Consider the following 20,526-nt stretch of genomic DNA (forward strand, 5'->3'; position numbering starts at 1 on the left):
CGTGTATCGACAGAAGGCGAGAAGAGAAAATTTACATACTTAAGTACTAATAGTTCACGAAAATAATAATTTTCATGAACTATTATTAGTTAAGTATGTAAAAATTTATTACATTTCCTTTTGTACAAGGGTTTTACACAATTCTTGAACCATGTCAGAGTGAATCCGTGCTATAAAAGTACCGTGTTATACGGGGGATGGTACCAATTCTCGAACCGTGTTAGAGCGAATCCGTGCTATAGAAGTGCCGTGTTATATGGGGGTTACCTGTATTACTAGACAAATGTACAAATAATAGCCACAAATTTAAAATATATTTAATATACATAGATTTATAATAACTCATTGTGACTTATCCTAGTAAATTATTTATTGGTAAACAATGACACAGTTTGCAGTTTTTTTTAATTTAAAATTTAAGAAATTTATAAAGTATTTAAATTTATATGTATTTAATTATGGATAAATGTTACTAACATTTTTTTGTCTATTATTTATTTTCTGTTTCATTTAATTAATTCCTAACTATTCACTAAACTTTTTTCAAATGCTCTTTGTTCCTTATCTTATTATCTAAAATAATTGAATACAAAATTACTCAATAAATATTGTAAATTAAATTATATTTTACTTCTTCTGTAATTTAATATTAATTAAGAACAATATCAGAAAAGTGTGTTTTAGTTTTATTACATATTTATTTTTGAATAAAAAAGAAAATTAATATAAATAAAATTAAATATTTTTATTTCACAATAAAAATTTAGTCAAAAAAAATCATTAAATTCTTATAACTGAAATAGATTATGTTATCTTTTGGATGCTTTATCTGAAAAAAAGCTTATTAGATATACTTTATTATGTTGCAAAATGGATAAATAGGATATAATCTGTTATACAAAAAAATTATAAAGTATATCACAATCATCATAATAGATGAAAAACTTTTGATTTTGACTGTTCTGAAATAAATAATTATCACAAAATTAGAACATTTTTACTACAGAAAATAGTTGAATCAAAAAGTTAAGATGAAAATAAATGTCTCAAACATATTACCTTGAACTAGTCAAATTGTGTAGGATGATTGGAATCATGCTTCTTTTTGAAATTCTAATATTTCCATATATTGTATATTTTAGAAAAAATAAAATTTGCTTTTTAGATATAAAATATGAATATAAACCACATAAGTAAATCACTTGATGTCACATTTTTAAAATATTCTATCATGCTATTGCAGTATACAAACATTAAATTCCAACATTTGTTTATTAATTATTTATATATAAATCTCAAATCAATAATCACTTTTAATAATAATAATCATCTTATATTCTATATTTTGATTTAATATATGTCAAATATCATTATTCAAAAAGTCAACTGCTTACATGACTATGCTTGATTGTTTATAAAAAAAATTCTGTCCATAAAAGATTTAAGCAATGTAAATAATTTTAACATCAACAGTATTACATATCAGAAATATCCTCAACTAGATACATGTTTAATAAAACTACATTCTAGTATAAAGTGCACAGAAGTAATTATTAGTTCATAAATATACACTTTCTAAATACATATTAATTTGAAAATATATAAAAATTAATCAATAAACAGAGCTGTTTAATTCTGAAAATTCTATAAATTAAAATTTTTAAATATTTTTTGTCATCATCTGAGATTTTGAATATTAGGCTATGTTCAAACTGGTTGGTTTAACAAAGCAAAGTTGTATGGGCACTTGTATTGCTAAGTTAATATTAAACAATGCTGATTTACAATCTAATATATGAAGATTTCTTCATAAACTATTTTTATATACAGTAATACCCCAAACTTATGTGATAGGTGGGACTGAGCAATAACCACGTAAGTCAAAATTGCATAAGTCGGGGTATAATTTCGCAATTTGTGTAAAATCCAAGTTGGATGTATGTAAGTTAATAAATGTTCTCGTTATTCTTATCTCATCTTTTGATTCATTTACAGTTACAAGAAATCACCACATAGTCTCACTAAAGTCTCTATAGATATAACAAACACAGAAATAAATAACACAATAAATTGTAGCTATGTGTCGATTCCGCACGACACGTCCGAACATGTAAGCTGAACAATAGTGTGGGGGGAGTGAGTAATCAAGAGTTGCGTGGCACTCAAACAAAAGACGAATCGATGAGATTTGAAAATCACATAACTCCAGGTTCGCATAAGTCAAGGTATTACTGTATATTATTGAAATAATCTAACATAAATGTTTTTATAGAATGTATATTCTATTAAAAAAGTCCTTTTATATTAAGGCCACATATGTTATAAAATATTATACTGAAGTTTAGTTAAGTTTGTGTTTGATCATTTAAATCCCTGTAAATGTATGTATACTATACACATGCATTCTATATATAGCATTTCAAACATTTGGAATTTTCTGTTTGAACTAAAGTTGTAAACCAGAAGATGATCACTAAAAACAAAAAAAATTGCTTGTTTTTTCATCAAATTTTTACCGATATTTATCAGTAATTATTTAATTTGAGCTTTTTTACATAGCATTTTTTTAGATTCACATCTGCAATAATTTGATTTACATTCTGCAAACAGATTTTTATTTGTGTAAATATTCAGAAAGACACACTGAAAATTATTTGGTTTTAAGTTACAATAATAATGACATATTAACTTTATAATGCAAAAATTGTTTCATCAGAATATAAAATTTTATTCTTTCTGTTGGATAAAAATTAATTATGGAAAATTATATATATTATATACAGGTAACCCCCGTGTAACACGGCAGTTACGTTCCAAAAAATTGCCGTGTTATGCGAATCCGTGTTATACGAAACAAAGAACTAATACGAAAAGGAGGGTTAGGTTCCAAAAATTAAAAAACATGCTACTATATTTTTATAATTAAGATAAATATCTTCATTAAAATTTTTTAAGTGATACATATTAATATAAATTAAACAATATTTTCTTCGTCATCACTAAAAACACTATTAATTAACCGAGAGCGTTTTCTTTTTGGCAAGTTATCCTTATCCTCTGAGCATTTTTCTGCATTATCTTCAGATCCATGCTTTACCTTTTGCAAAATGTATGTAATTTTAGATTGCTTGCTTCTAGTTAAAAGGTCTTTATAAATTTCCTTATATGGTGCTAAGCACTTATGAAGAATAAAGCAAGTATGGAATAAGGGAAAAACATTCGGCAACATCAGAAGCAGAAGCGTCGCGATCTGGCAACATTGAAACAAGTTTCGAGAAGGACCACCTGTATCGACAGAAGGTGAGAAGAGAAAATTTACATACTTAAGTACTAATAGTTCACGAAAATAATAATTTTCATGAACTATTATTAGTTAAGTATGTAAAAATTTATTACATTTCCTTTTGTACAAGGGTTTTACACAATTCTTGAACCATGTCAGAGTGAATCCGTGCTATAAAAGTACCGTGTTATACGGGGGATGGTACCAATTCTCGAACCGTGTTAGAGCGAATCCGTGCTATAGAAGTGCCGTGTTATATGGGGGTTACCTGTATTACTAGACAAATGTACAAATAATAGCCACAAATTTAAAATATATTTAATATACATAGATTTATAATAACTCATTGTGACTTATCCTAGTAAATTATTTATTGGTAAACAATGACACAGTTTGCAGTTTTTTTTAATTTAAAATTTAAGAAATTTATAAAGTATTTAAATTTATATGTATTTAATTATGGATAAATGTTACTAACATTTTTTTGTCTATTATTTATTTTCTGTTTCATTTAATTAATTCCTAACTATTCACTAAACTTTTTTCAAATGCTCTTTGTTCCTTATCTTATTATCTAAAATAATTGAATACAAAATTACTCAATAAATATTGTAAATTAAATTATATTTTACTTCTTCTGTAATTTAATATTAATTAAGAACAATATCAGAAAAGTGTGTTTTAGTTTTATTACATATTTATTTTTGAATAAAAAAGAAAATTAATATAAATAAAATTAAATATTTTTATTTCACAATAAAAATTTAGTCAAAAAAAATCATTAAATTCTTATAACTGAAATAGATTATGTTATCTTTTGGATGCTTTATCTGAAAAAAAGCTTATTAGATATACTTTATTATGTTGCAAAATGGATAAATAGGATATAATCTGTTATACAAAAAAATTATAAAGTATATCACAATCATCATAATAGATGAAAAACTTTTGATTTTGACTGTTCTGAAATAAATAATTATCACAAAATTAGAACATTTTTACTACAGAAAATAGTTGAATCAAAAAGTTAAGATGAAAATAAATGTCTCAAACATATTACCTTGAACTAGTCAAATTGTGTAGGATGATTGGAATCATGCTTCTTTTTGAAATTCTAATATTTCCATATATTGTATATTTTAGAAAAAATAAAATTTGCTTTTTAGATATAAAATATGAATATAAACCACATAAGTAAATCACTTGATGTCACATTTTTAAAATATTCTATCATGCTATTGCAGTATACAAACATTAAATTCCAACATTTGTTTATTAATTATTTATATATAAATCTCAAATCAATAATCACTTTTAATAATAATAATCATCTTATATTCTATATTTTGATTTAATATATGTCAAATATCATTATTCAAAAAGTCAACTGCTTACATGACTATGCTTGATTGTTTATAAAAAAAATTCTGTCCATAAAAGATTTAAGCAATGTAAATAATTTTAACATCAACAGTATTACATATCAGAAATATCCTCAACTAGATACATGTTTAATAAAACTACATTCTAGTATAAAGTGCACAGAAGTAATTATTAGTTCATAAATATACACTTTCTAAATACATATTAATTTGAAAATATATAAAAATTTAATTAAAATAAACCAAACCGAGCAATGATCATCTTTAAATTATTTAAAATAAAAGCTAAGGCAAGCAAACTATTTACTAATGAGTCAAAAATTAGCAATGTTAATAGATAGAGAGGAAAATAAACAGAATATAAAAATAACAATGGAGAAAATATTGTTAGTTTGATAGTACCTTCGGTGAGATTGAAATTTTCCAGTAACATGTCCTGAACCATCGCATCCAGGTATAGGGCAGCTAAGATGGATAGATAAGTAATGTTAGAAAGACTGTAATGGTTAAAAAATATTTATGAAGAGCAAGGCCAATATTACACATCTACAAAATATTAAGTTACTGAATACAATTAATGCTACAGAAAGCTTTTACTAAAAAGCTGAAAATTCTCTATTTATGAGCCTTAATTTTTTTATATCAAGAAACCAGCATTCTAAACTTAAATAAATCTTGTATGTCAATTCAAATAAACTTAAAGGAAAATAATTTGAGATTAAATCAGAAACTAATTTGAGATTGATACCAATTTTATGAATATTTTATAAATGATATTTTCCATTTATTTAATTTTATAGTAAACAAATAGATTCTTTATACATATCTATTTGAGTGATACAGGTAAATACATAAGAGGAGGAAAGTTTAAGAATTTTTAAATTAGTTTAATGTTAGTTTTTGTCTTTTAAAATTCCTCAAAAAGAAACAATAATAAAATATAGTAAAAGTGTGTATCCTAATTTAGAATACTATATATTATTTTTGTAATTTGAAACTTCTATAATGACTTTTATTGTATAAATATACTATACTGTACATAAAATTCTTAGAGTGATTTTAATTCAATTGAAAGTCTAATTAGATGATTTAATTACAAGACCCAAAATAAAATTGTTCTGAAATTTTAAAATCGATTTATATATAATGAGCCGTTTATATTTTTTAAAGATATATTCGATATTATTTAACGTAAAAATGTCATCTATAAATTTTTATTCATAAAAAAAGTAATTTTATTGTAATATTTTCACATGGATGCTTGATATAAAATAACTAAACAAAGCCTTAATAAACAACAAACTACTAATAATTTAATATGAAGTACTAAAAACAAAACCAAAAAAACGATTTTCTAAAGACGACACCATGCAATATCATTTCGTACAAGAGGAAAAAAAAACTGAAAAAAGAAACAAACAACAATTAGTGAAGGTAAATCTTATTTCGTAAACAAAAACAAGAAAGGAAAATCGAAAACAATTAAATAGAATGAGTAATTTACAACTTGCAAAATTCATCTGAAAAATACATACAAAAAGTTTGTGTTTATTTTCATTTATTTCTAATTTTAAAAAATGAAAAAAAGAAAACTTAAATTTGAAGACGGAATTGATTAAATTCAATAATATTTCGCACGAATAATGAAAATTAAAAAAAAAAAGAAGAAAAGTAGTATATGCCAATATGAGGAAAGGATGATAATAAATGTTCTTTGCGCTTTCTTTCAAATCGTAACAATAACTGACTTTTAAGTCGTAAGAGACAAATTACTGTTATAAGAGTCATGCAGTCACGTGCTGTCATGCATATATATACATATAAAGTATAGCATTAAGTAATGCACAAATCAAAAGGAGAAAAAAAACTTTTTAACTTCGACTTTTCGCGTTACTTACCGCAACGGTTCCGATTCCGATTTGTCTTCTCTTCCGAGTAATTTTTTCGGTTTGTTAGCTCGCGGACATCCCGACAGACTTCGGTGCGAAGAATAATTACCGGTCACGTGACCAGAACCGTCACATCCGGGTGTCGGACACCTGGCGGGAGAAAAACAGAAGAAAGAAGAGTGTGATGATGATAAACTGACGCCATGTCCATTTTTCGAAAAATATTTTATATTTTTCCCTTTATTTAAAATTTTAATTAAGGAATATAAAGAAAATTTTAAATTAACAATTTACGGAAAAATGTTTTGATAGTAATTAGTCTTTTTTTTTCCTCCTATAAATTAAGTGTTGAAAATTAATAAGATAATCTACTAAACCTTTAATAATTGTAAATGAATATTTTAACGATGTCATAGTAGACTGAAAAATACGAAAACCATCTGAATCAATAATAAAAGTATTTTTGAATTTAAAACATTTATTTGCTACTATTCATTACGAGCCGCTTACAATAGCCAGGAAGCGAATTCTGCTTCCATCAGGAGGAGTTTGGTTCGATTTTCAGTTGTAGCAAGCACACTTTGAATTTCCTCCTCCTTAAAATCTAGAGTGAAAAGGAATTAACGAAAAAAAATTTTTATTATATTATAACATAAAAGAAAAACAATGAAAACTAATAAAATATTATTTCTCATCCATCTTTTACTATCTGCGTGAAAACATTTTATGATATACAGATTGATAACTTGAAATAATGAGAAAACAATAGAAACAGTACTTAAAAGTAAACGACTAACGATGTAGGCATGCTATTATTTGATTATGTGGTGTTTAATGTATTATTTTAAGAATTAAAGATCAACAGGTTAAAAACTTTTCGGGATTTGCTAAAATGGAAAAGCATTTATACTTAGTTCTATAATAATTGACAACGAAACAAAATATTGAAAAATTACAAAACGAAAGAAATGAATTAACATCTCTTCAACCATAATGCAAAATTTTATGATTAAGTCTGAATACAACAACGAATCTAAATTTATGTAACGCATTAACCCAATGACATACAGAGAGACCATTCGCTGAAATTACAGCATTCTCAATGAAAAAACATTAAAAAAAGCTTTGCAAGTTTAGCACTAACGTTTTCTAATATTAAGTAAAATATTATTTATAATTTTATTTTATTATTCATAATTTTAAAATATGTTAATCTTGGCTCAGTGTGATAATTTCATTTGGACAAATACCGGTATAATTTTCATACAATTTAAAATAAGAAATGAAAGTGATGTAATTACTACAAGTTTATTAAATTTTTTACATAAAAATTTAAATTATTTAATTTAACACAGAGTTCTCAAACTAGCAGAGTTTAAGAATTTTGTTAAATTGTTTCTAGAAATTAAAAGTATAATATATATTAGTTTATTTTTCGAATTTCAAGAGAAATATAGGCCTATGATTATGAAAACATCATATTAGTAAATTTAAACCTTTTTGAGATTTATATCCTAAAAATAACAGAATAACGATTACGCTCGATTTAAAATTAAGCTTAAAAAAGTTTATTTCACAATAAAAGTTTAACCGAACATTAACCAATTAATTAAATTACGAATTTATTCAAGGGAAAAAATGAAGAGTGAAAAGTATAGATATAATCATTATCTATAATTTTATCGGCTTTCCAGCTAATAAGGTATGCGTTAAAATATATCTAAGATAATTTAATTACTCCGATCCGTAAGCAGAATTTGTGACCAAAAAAATTTAGATCTTGGAAACTCAAGTGCATTTTTTCATAAGTTTTAAAAATTAACAATTATTTTTAATGAAATTTCGTTATACGTTTCTTAAATTTGTAAAAACCATAGCAAAAACAATGAAATTCTTATACGAAACATCGAAGAATTTTCTAAGTTATTGTTATGAAGTTCAAAATAATACTGTTCAGAGGAACTAACACGAAACTAGTTATCTTTCGATTATCAATAAATTAAAGTAAACAGATATATCGAAATTATAAATTATTGTTCAAATTATTTTAATTGTTATTAAATTAAATATAAACTGGTATACATAAAGAGCCTCGGCTTCTATCAACAAACAGAAAAGAGATCTGATGGAATGCGGAGGATCAAAACTTCCATTATAAACAGAAAAGAGCAATGATTTTGGAGAATACTATATCGGCGTCGAATTATTTTGTCATTTATCCTTGAAACAGAATGCAAATGTGGTGATTTACAAATTGGAAGTAGAGATAATAGGGATGATCTCAATCATTAGAATCATTGTAATCTAAATGTAAAATTCACAGTACAGAAAACCTTAGCATGCAATTTATGGTCCCGGGGTCGATCATTTCCCTTCCATCAAGTAATCCCTTCAATTATTCGACGGAAGAGAGAAAGCACCTAAGTGAGCAAAGTCACCCCGGTGCGTTGATAGGAGTCAAAATGGATAGAAAGCATTCTTCGCGTTAATTAATTTGTATTCACCCCGAGCCATACATCATTCCAAGAGGTTCTCGTCATTCATAATCATAACGGCCTTGCGTTCGACTTGTTGCCATAGCCAATCTCTTTAAATTGCAATAATGTCGAACATCAACCTCTCCAATTCTTTCACGCGGAAAAAAATAACGATTAAAAAAAAATAATAATAATAATGGTGAGAAGTTATACAAAATAAATGAGATTTGTATACTTTGTAATTCATATAAATATATTTTAATTTAACGTTAAACATCAATACTGTATCCGATTTACGTACAACGTATTAAGGTAAGTAATTAAGAATTATAGTTTGTTTTTAAATTTTATTTCAGCTTTCATAATAATCGTTTTCCTTAAAATATAGTAATAAAAACGTTTAAACTTAGAACATTTTCGTGTTTCAATGCGTTAAACAATGTATCTAAGACAGTATATTAAACTATTATAATATACATAATAAATTTTTTTAAAGAAAGGTAAAAAAGCTAATTATTTAAAAAGTAGGCGATACATATTTTTTAAAAGAAAAGATAGCATAAATAATTAAATGATGATAAAAGCACCATACTTTTATTCAAATACGATTCAAACTTTCTGCCGCTAGGTGGCGACACTATTCTATCCGAAAACGATAAACGAGATGAAGATGAGAATCAGATTGGATACAGAGGATTATAACGGCTTTATATATATATAAAGAGGAAAAGACAGGATGGATGCCGAAAATCTTAATCATCATAATAAATAAAGAATACTAAGAAGAATAAAATTGGATGACACCAGGAATAGATTTTTTTTTAACTCTTTCCGCCTTGTGGGCACTAAGAGGGCCTCTTTTTGCAAGCCCATTATGGGCTTGCAAAAAGCCCATAATGGGGCGACCCGGCCAGGCCCACAATGGGGCGACCGGGTGGTGAGGGACGGGACGGGACCCGACATATCCGAACGGACCACCCCCTAAAAATTCCTGGGGATTTTTCGACCCGTTCGGATTCGAGCCCGGGTCCCCCAGAGCGGTAGGCTGTCACCTTGACCACTCGGCCATCCGGCCGCTACCAGGAATAGTTGTGGTGCAGAAGAACAGTTTCTAAAGTAAACAGAAAAGTGAACGATTGAGTGGGATTTGGGGGCTACAGTAAACAGAAAATGCAGGTATGTGCGTTTTATGTATACCATCGATTAAATTATCTGGTTTAGATATATCACAGAATTTTGATATTGGGCTGATCATTTCAATAAACTATAAATAAAAATATTCATGTACTAATAGAGATTAAGATTTATATACAAGAGCTTCTGTCCTAAAAGTAAGTAATATATACAAAGAATGCAGGGACATGTACAGAAAAGGGATCAGGTTGAGAGGCATAAATGATAAATGAATAGTTATAACTTAAGGACAAAGATCAAATGGGATATAAAGGATACAAAGAATTTTAACTTAAATGAAAAAAATGCATAAAGTATTTTATAATATAATGGAAAAAGAGGAGAATTGGATAAAATATATGAATCACAGTATCTATCTATCGTAAATGAAAAACAGAAAAGAAAACTGTATGAAATGCAAATCATAACTACCATTTGCGGATAAAGAAGAACAAACGCGAAAAGAGAGACTACAATTTTTACCGTAAACAAAAAAAAAAATAAAAAAATGAAGATCAGATGATGCTATCCAGAAGAGCACAGTTTCCATCACAAAAAAAAAAAAAAAAAAAAAAAACAGAAAGAGCGTATGTTATATCTACTCTAAAAATAAAAGGGGGAGAAATTAGAATTACTTCTCATACCAAAGGCCAATTAATTCAAGACGGATGAGAAAGTCCACAAATTCGATAAGATATCGATTTTTGGATCTAATTGAAGACGTTATCCAAAGCCATTCGATCGTCTTCGACAAAAAGTCCTTTATCTTTTTTCTTTAAGAGAAAAGCAGAACAAAAAAATTCAATTTTTAAAACTCCTGTTTGAGTTTTAGAAAGAAAGAATTAAGCATGGTGATATCTATAAGTTTCAATTTACAACCCGTCAGAGTATTCGTGAATTTTCCATAGGATTGTTTTACAGATACTGCTCGATTTTCGTCTTTAAAATCAAAAAGAAATGATAGAAAGCTTCATAATAGACCGGAAAGGACCACTCGTTACCTATAAATGGAATCACAAAGCAACAAAATACGAATAGAAATTATTCTATCTTTTTTTCAATTGTAAAAATTTTCTCTCATACTATAGAAGCATGTTAACTCTTAAATGAACAAAAAGTATCGCTAAATATGTCTTATGTAATTTAAATTATAAGCTATAATTTTGTAGTGATTATATAAAGATACAAGTTCGATTTTTTCTAAAAATTCTGGAATTTTCCTATAAATTGTTATCATAGGTAAAGCAAGTTTTATTAAAATAATATATTTAATATTTGAATTAATAAAAATAATAATTAACAGAAGGTAGAAATAAGTTAAAGTTAGCTCTATTTAATTATTTTTTATACCAAAAAAAAGTACGACTTTGTGCAGAATACGCGAGTGAATACTCTGTCTCTCCCTCTCTCCCTCTCGATTCCGGGAAATAATTATTCGTGTGGAAATTTAAAAGTAGCATAGATTTGAAGAAATTTGCATCTTTTGATAATCGCGATCCATCTTATGCTAATTTGCTTTCCACCCAAGTTAAAATGGCTCTTTTTTTCCCTTGCTTCTTCTTCTTCCCAAAAGTTTTGTAATCACTGTTGCAAAATTTTGCCATCTTATCAATTTGCTTTAATATGACTTATGGAAGAGAAAGAAATTTTGGAAAAGTTTAGAATGACCACGTATAAATAGGTTATAAAACAAAATAGATCTAGTATTGATATGTTAAATTAACATCCAATTTATTTGTTTTAAACAAGAGAATAATTTAGATAAATTTTGAAATTGTGTTTTGAGAATGGATTTTGTTTGAAATTATAATAAAAATGATTCATTTTTATTTATTTTACCTAATATTTTTATAATCAATGTGACAAAAGTCATACTTGCTGTAAATAAATGTTTTATGTTAAATAAAAGAATTGAAAAGTTATAATGTGCACTTCTTTTATGTAATAAAAAATATCTCAACTCAATGTAAGTTATTCCAGATAAAATCTATTTTTCTCTATTTCTTCTTTGTAAGATTAGAAGTATGTTGCAAAATTTTATTTTACTAATCACAGTAGTTTGAATATGATTTATAAAACAAAAAAAATTTAGAAACACCTTTAAAACTATTTTTCAAAATAGTTTTTCACAAGATACATAATATTATTGACTGTGATTAGCAATGAATTCTACTTTAAATAATGGAAACAAAATTGCAAAATTTTGTGTTATTTACTGTTTAAAACTTTGCAGTTTTATTAATTTTTCTTAATATAACTTTAATTTAAAAACTTTTAAGAAAAGTTCAGAATTACTCCAACAGAAAAATACAATAAGTACATTTACAGCTGATAACCCATATTCATATTAATTTCTTATTTTCTTCTGTATATTTTTCACGTATATGTTTCACGCATAATATTTCTTGCTCCTTTCTCTTTGTAATTTAACACATAATATTTTAAAATTTTGCTTCATACTACTTTGTATTAATATGTTAAGTATTGTGAAAAATAAATTTTGAAAAGTTTAGAATGATCTATAATAAATCTAATTATTATTATGTAAAAGATTCGTGTAACGAGTCATTTTTGTTAATGTAATTTGTAAAAAGATGAACATTTTGGTAAAGTTAAGGATGATTTTTCATTTAAAAAAGATGTAAGAAGTATTGTTTTAAGTAAACTCTCAAATTAATTTCCGATTTATTTACTTTAAACTTCAAAGAAATATTGGTGATTAAAGCTATACTTTTGAGGAAAGATCAGCATTAGGAATGGAAATATTTTATGAATGATCATTACTATGATCTGGAAAGGATATTTGTATTGACATACACTATTCTATCTTTATCAGAAGAGTGTTTGATTGATGTTTTTCTTTAAAAATACAAGAAATTTTATTAAGTAATGAATAGGAAATTAAACGAGACTCACTTTTCTTTCTCGGATGCTCCATAATCTCCTACGGTGACATGAGATAGTGACCTGACAGCTTCTCCTCCCACTACCGGACTCTGGATCTGAGGATAGGGAGATTGAGGAGGTTGGATGGAGTGCAGCTGTTGGTAGGGTGAGTGAGGAGGTTGAGGAGAAGGTGAGCAGTGAGGCGACACGGCAATCGGAAGCGTTGTCGGTGGAGACATAGGAGCTGGTTCCATCGGAGTCCTGCTGACAGCGGGAGGAGATCCGGGATGGTGGATGACTGCCGTGGTGGTGGCAGCACCGGCTATTACGGGATCAGACACTTCCGGTCGGGGTGTCACGTGACCCGTCGAGAAATCGACTGGTTCCGTCTGTTCGGTTTCCGGGACGGGGTTGGGTGGATACATGGGTTTTGGCGTCACCAGCACTGATGGTCTCTGGCCTCCCGCTGGGACAATCGCTGGATGGGGGCTGAAAAAGAAAATGTATATATTATACATATTATCCATATCGGTCCCTTGAATGTTTTTCTGTTTTCCTTTAGTGTTGCAAGCTAATTGAATGGAGTCTTCAAAAAATATTGATTACATTACTTAAAATTTTTCAAGAAAATTTTACTTCTTTCAACTTATTCGTGCATTTGTGAAGTCTTATAAACATTTATTCAATTCATGTTTATAATAGATTCTTACAATTATAGATCATAGAGTATCAAAGATTCCTAGATCACAATATCAAACTTAATTTCAAATTGATTAATTAATTAATCATTATTAAATAAAATAAAAATAATTTATAATAATTACATAAAAATGATTTAATAACAATAAATCTTTATATAAAATATTATGACAATTTTTTTCGAATTTATAAGTTTTAATACCTTGTATAATAATACGAGATATTAAAACTTTTTACATATAGAAATATTTCATTATAAAGCTATTTTTCATATAACAACGAATCATTAATTATTTTATTACTTACTTTAAAGTTCAGTTGAAATATTACATTATAATATTATAAATAGACAATATTAAAACCAAAATAATGATTGTAACAAGAAAATATTATTATTGTTTTATTTGAGTAGCTAATAATAAATATCATTATCGAAATTATGCCTAAACTACAGTACTTTATGCAGATTCACAAACCTATGTTTCAATACTTCAATGCTTATTTTAGCTATAAAAAAATAAATATTCTATTAATAATATGAACGCTTAAATATTAAAAGTATGCAGTATTTCTATCCTTATTCTGTTTAAGGAACCCGAAGACACACGAAACCAAGTTACGAAACTATTGATATATCGTGAGGAATCATCTTGCAATCTTGAATTTTACTTTGAATAATAAATCTAAGCATAGAAACAGGTAAGCCTATATGACTAAAACAAGCTAAAACTATCATTAGTTCGATAACCGTATTGATATTTGTAACTCTAACAAATATCAATACTAATAATATACAAATGAAGAAGTTTAAACATTACAATCATTAGAATACTTCTTCAATAAAATTTCAATTGATATAGATTCATTTATGATGATGTATTACCTATATTAATAGTGTTTACAATCCTCCCCTTCTGAATAATTAAACTCATATTCTGCTTCAACTCTTTGGGTACCTTTTCCTGCTGCACCCGTTGCTAGCAGTCGCAACTGGGTACGTTTTCTGAAGTCGTATGACACTTGCCGACGCGTGCGGCACCTCAGTGGCACTTAACTGTCTGAAATTCTAAATTATAAGTCTCTCGAAAGCAAACGTGACCCCATGATCGCACTGGGGCACAGTTCCCCTCCTTTCTCATCTTTCTACTCCCAAAGGGAATGCTTTAATTTTTATACGATTACAAACCTGATTTATAAAAGGGATTTGAATCAAAAAATTTTAACTCAAATTTTAATTTTTCATTTTAGCCTGATATAAATACATATTAAAAAATTTTGTTTATTTTTAATTAATTTAATATTATATATATATTTTAAAAGTTGGTTTTTATATACCATTTCATTTAAAGATTTAATGGAATATAATTCGCATCCTTTCTTTAACATACGAAACTGAGATGTATCTGAATATAATTTATTTATAATATTGGATAATTTTATTTATAATATGATTCGTTACAATAATAGAATTATGAATAAAATTTTATTTTATCAAAATAACTCAAAGTTAAAAGAAAGAATTTAAGTTTAACGATTAATATTTTTATAGTATGCTTAGCTTTTTCACATACGAAATTACGTGTTTATATAGAAAAAAACTCAATAGTTTCTTAAAATGGCGATAAAGAAAATCATTAGTTTTATATAATAAATGAAATTAAGAAGAATTTTAAAGTTTCATCCTGAATTTTGTATTTTTAATAAAACTTTTAAGTGCTTATTTCATATAATTAAGCATTATATTAAAATTTTCTATTGCTTTAAAAAAATACAAAATCGAAATCCAAATAACTTACAAAAAAAATAATAAAGTTTAAAAAGTATCTTATCGTGACAATTCACGGTAAATGGAATCTCAACTGACCTGAAAGAACAATTTGCTAACCAACTGCAAGATATTTTTTTTATAAATAGAACATAGAATTTCCTCACGTGAAGCTTTCACTATATTTTATTCTATCTGGTTTCATATGCACAGATTGAAACTTTATCTTAAACGTAAGATACTTGGAAAGGTTTTCGTTATCTTTATCTTAAGAAACAAATAGCGAATTTCCTATCCATCGAGACTAATATTTTATTCTAGACTTTTTTAGATCTAGATTTAGAAGAATTAAAATGATTAAGGATTTTAATTGCATGAGATACAAGTGAAAAATCTCTAAGCTAATTTCAATCAAGTCAATCTAGAATCGAAGTCATCTACACGTATTGTACTTATTTTCCATTCTTTCATAAAATATTCAGTTTAGGAGACTTCAAATAATTTTTAAAAACTGTTTATGAAATTTACATTGTTCTTACTATTATACAATGAAATTATAATGATTTATTTCTGGAAGATTTCAATATAATCCTAATAATAAAAATGCCATATGTACTAATTATAACTTATATTGACCGTTTACAGTTCCAATTCCTTACATAAGATTCTACACAGAAAATTGTAAACACTTATTTTATATAACTAAATATAATTAGAAAGAATTACGTTTCAAATTTTATTATCAATTAATTTATAATCAAATAACAAGAGAATAAGATCAATTGTCAAAATCGAATTACAGACCTACAAAATTTTTTTATCAAAAATAATAATTTTTATCATACAAAATATATTTTTTTATAGATTCATACGAAATAAAAATCAGTATTAAAAATGTACTTCTCAAAAATTAACAAAGACGAGTAATTTCCGAAATAATATTCTTAACATATCTCCACTTTGAACCATGTACTATAAATTTAAATTGGAGAATTGCAATTTTATTTTCTTAAAAATATTTTAAATATTTGGTGAATCTAATTTACAAAATTGTATTTTATATTAAAAATAAATTAATTAACTTATATGAATTTATTTTATTTCATTTTACATTAAAATATTTAAGTATATATATTTTTATATATTATCTAAATATAAACATTTGATACTGCGAAAACTCTGAAATAAAAAATTACAAATGAATTTATAACATTTTTATTTATCTAATATTATATGAATAAGTATAATTACGGAAAGAATATGCTCACTGAATAACTTAATTTTTGTAGAAATAGCATTAAAATATTTAATAAATATTTCTTAATTGTTACTTTCTGGTTTTGTTTAACTTGTTATAGGTTTATAAATAAACAATTTAAAAATTTTTTTCAGACATATCCATGTTACGAGTTAAAACCATATTTATAAATTAACAATTTTTGTGAAGAATGATGTTTGATTGAGAAATTCAAGCTTAATCAATCATCATAAATATTAGAAAAGTTCGATAAAGCTATCCTTCATTATACTAAATCGTAAATATAAAGGTGAGTAAACTCTGGAATGATAAGTCAAATTATTTTCAATTTAATTTTACTGAAATTTATTTATTTTTATGCAATTAATTTTTCTTTATATCATAAAAAACAGCTACAATAATAATAATAACAGTTTTTCTTAAGAAGCTTCTTTAAAACAAATAATAAACTTACGTTTTGAAAACAAGTTGTTTACAGAGTTAGATGAGGATATTCAGTAGATAATTAAAGTTAAATTTTGTCTGCCGTCATCCTAATTAAAACTATATAGATGCTCTAGTACGAAGCGACAAGATTTTCTCAACAACAAAGAGTACAGTATCAGTATTTCAATGGAAAGACAGACAGATGGACAAGTGTATAAATTATTATACATGATATTAATTTGTTCTTACAAATTCCAATTTAAAATTGCGTTTAAAAAGAAAAAGAAAGTAAATTATAATGAAGCGAGAAAAGAGAACGATATTAAAATTAAAACTTAACTTTTATGTTAATTTTCTTTTTGTAATAGTCGAATTTTTATTTTAAATAACGCCAGTTTTTCGTCTTATAAATTGCAAATATTTATGGTTTTATTGAATATAAAAGCAATTGATTTTCTTAATTGTTTTTAAATTAGTTAATGAAAACTATTTTATATTGTATATATAAAGTTGTAACAAAACTCTAAAGACAATTTTACATGTAAATTTCTCATAAATAAAAAGAAGAAAATTTACGCGAAGATTTAGTTTAGTTCCAGAATCTCTCCACGAGGGCGCCACTTGTATCTATGTATTGTTGCAGATAGGCAACTCATCTACAGTCATAATTTCACAAACATACACAACATTATTGTAGTCTCAAATTGTAAAAAAATAAATTAATTCGCATAAATTTTCTTGTCGTTCAGTGTGAGAATTTCACTTATAAGATTTGCCGTTGAAGTTTTGTTACACATTTTATGCTAATTAAACTGTGTTGTTGTAGTTATATTTTTTTATAATATCAAAATAATAATATTTAAACGTTAATAAATATCGTGCAAACAACAAATATCTGTAACAAATGATCTTTTAACGCCAAGCTTTAAAATCGTGCAAGATAGTAACTGAACTGAAAAGGAGGAAACAAAAGTAGAGCAATGTAACAAAAATAAAAAGAGGAAAGCAAGCAAAACATTCATAACAAACAAGATGCTGGCATACAGTTTTACATCACCAGACTATAGAATGCAGAAAGGGGTGTAAATATAGCAGCTTTTACCTAGATGGAACACCGACAACTCTGTTGACACTAAGATCCAACGACTGTAAGGTCACCGTGCGGTTTCCTGTTGCCGACAAGTCAATGACTGGCTCCAAATTTTTGGTTGACAAGTTGATGGCTGCTGGAATCTGAGGTTCGTACTGGTACTCCTGCCTATAGGTCAAAGTTCGAGACAAAAAGTCAGCGCAAAGCTCTTTACTTTCGCAAACCGCGCGACGTCCTGATTAACGTTTATGCAACGCTACTTCCCCATTTCTCCCTCTCTAAACTTCTGTTAAATGTTAAATAAATAAAATTCGAAATTTATATTTTCGGAATATCCTACATCTAAATTGCAATTCTCGTTGTTTTAACAGTATATTACTCGCCTAAAAGAATTATTGAAACCTGACATACAAAAAAGATTCATAATTAAATTTATAGAAAAAAATTAAAAAAGGTATTTCACCTTTTATATATTGTATAAACGTAAACATGCAGCTGAAAGTGCTAAGCTACATACAAAAACCTGAGACATACCTGAAACAAAAAAAAATTAAGCATGGAAAAAGCGTACCTGCCAATTTAAAAAGTGCGACTAAGCTAGTTGAAAAAGCTGGTGCAAGCAGTAAAATTTTACAGAAGAAATACAAAATTTAACCTTAAAAACAATTGATATTTACATTGTATATACCTAGACTAATTTTTAAATTAATGAAAATATAAGGCATCAATAATTTACTTGAGTATCAACCCATGATGCAAATATTCGAGTCATAGATTTCCTGAGTCAGCGCACGACGCGATCGTCGCATCGCTACCTTTAACACACTTTATTGATGCCAAATATAAAAAGATGATCAATTTATGAAAGGCTACTAAAATGTTAATCAAATAAATTATTGCTTACTTATACGTTGTCCCTTGTTTGGAATGCATACTAGGTTCTCTTTCCATAACTTCTGTCGTTTTGGGTTTGGGTGCGATAGGTCGATTATAATATTTATGTACATCGTAACCATAATCGGAAGGAGGTGGCTTGCTATACTTCTCTAATTCTTTAGCTAGCTGTGTCCTGGGTGTCGGCGTGGATACGTATCCTGGATATTTATAATCTTGAAGATCCAGCTGTTTAACGTAACACATGGGCCTCAATACTCGATCTGACGAATTCGATCCTATGGGATGGAGCCATTATTAGAAGTTTTAGAAACTTATAAACATGTACTGTAGAATAGGCTGACATATCGTAAATTTTAGTCGTTATTGCCAGAGAGAGATGGCACCACGAGGTTTATCGATTTTATTTTCTCTTTAATTACGTAGGCTTCGACAAAATTTCGATATGCTAATAATATGTTTGGCGAGAAATATTGAAATTAAAGTTATTTAAAATAAAAAAGATAATTATACACTCTTCGGTGCTTTTTCGAACAGTAATACAACTTTAAACAGCAGAAAAATTATTCTAATTTGAGCTCTAACCGCAATATTACCCTAGGGAATCTTCCAAAAATCTTTTTTCTTTATTTAGATAGATTAATGTTAGATAAGTTTAAGAAAATCAATAAATGAATTGCAATCCTTGTTTTCTCTGTTAGTGAATATGTTAATGCTTTATAAACTATTGCAGTAAATGCATGGGGTACGACTGAACTAAATATTTATTCAAAATAAACATCAACTAATGACCAATGCTTAATATCTTTAAAAGTGCGAAAGACATTGATTATTATGGTTTAATATTATTTATTTATATATTCTATGAAATTTTTTATTCCGTCAACATTTTTATTCCTCTAATAATTAAAATTTGGTAGCAGGCGATTTCTTATAAAGATACGCTTGGTTATTCGATCTCGATATTAACCGCAGGCAAAAGTTATTTATCAATAAGTGTCTAATCATGATCATTATATAATTCGTGAAAGATCGCATTTAACAAATACAAATAAATAACTACAGTAGAGCGTCGATTTTCCGAATCAATTGGGGACTGGGGTGGTCCGGATAACTGATATTTCGGATAACTGATTTACGTACGAAAAAACAGTTTAACGTATCCGATGTCGAAATTTTTCTCCGTTGCGTGTCGCTTCGCGTTGAATTTTCGTCGATGTTAAGCCTAACAAAGACTATTGTATCGTTAAAAATTATTTTTTTATTTTGTACAAACAAAATAAATATATTGAAAAATATAAAAA

At 26.9% G+C, this 20,526-nt stretch overlaps 1 protein-coding gene across 1 annotated transcript in view; it reads right to left on the minus strand.

The window, feature by feature from the left end:
* Positions 1-20,526, minus strand: part of LOC111620989 (myelin transcription factor 1-like) — a 73,402-nt gene that overhangs the window by 37,861 nt on the left and 15,015 nt on the right. Inside the window, exons 5-10 of the mRNA XM_023363016.1 lie at positions 19,233-19,500; positions 18,341-18,496; positions 13,121-13,579; positions 6,564-6,704; positions 5,068-5,130; positions 4,344-4,397 (exon numbers count right to left, since the gene is read on the minus strand). Of these exons, the coding sequence (XP_023218784.1) occupies positions 4,344-4,397; positions 5,068-5,130; positions 6,564-6,704; positions 13,121-13,579; positions 18,341-18,496; positions 19,233-19,500 (1,141 nt within the window). The remainder of the gene's footprint in view (positions 1-4,343; positions 4,398-5,067; positions 5,131-6,563; positions 6,705-13,120; positions 13,580-18,340; positions 18,497-19,232; positions 19,501-20,526) is intronic.

This window comes from Centruroides sculpturatus, unplaced genomic scaffold (genome assembly GCF_000671375.1).
Source record: "Centruroides sculpturatus isolate CEXI.00-Female unplaced genomic scaffold, Cexi_2.0 scaffold297, whole genome shotgun sequence".
Taxonomy (NCBI): Eukaryota; Metazoa; Arthropoda; class Arachnida; order Scorpiones; family Buthidae; genus Centruroides; species Centruroides sculpturatus.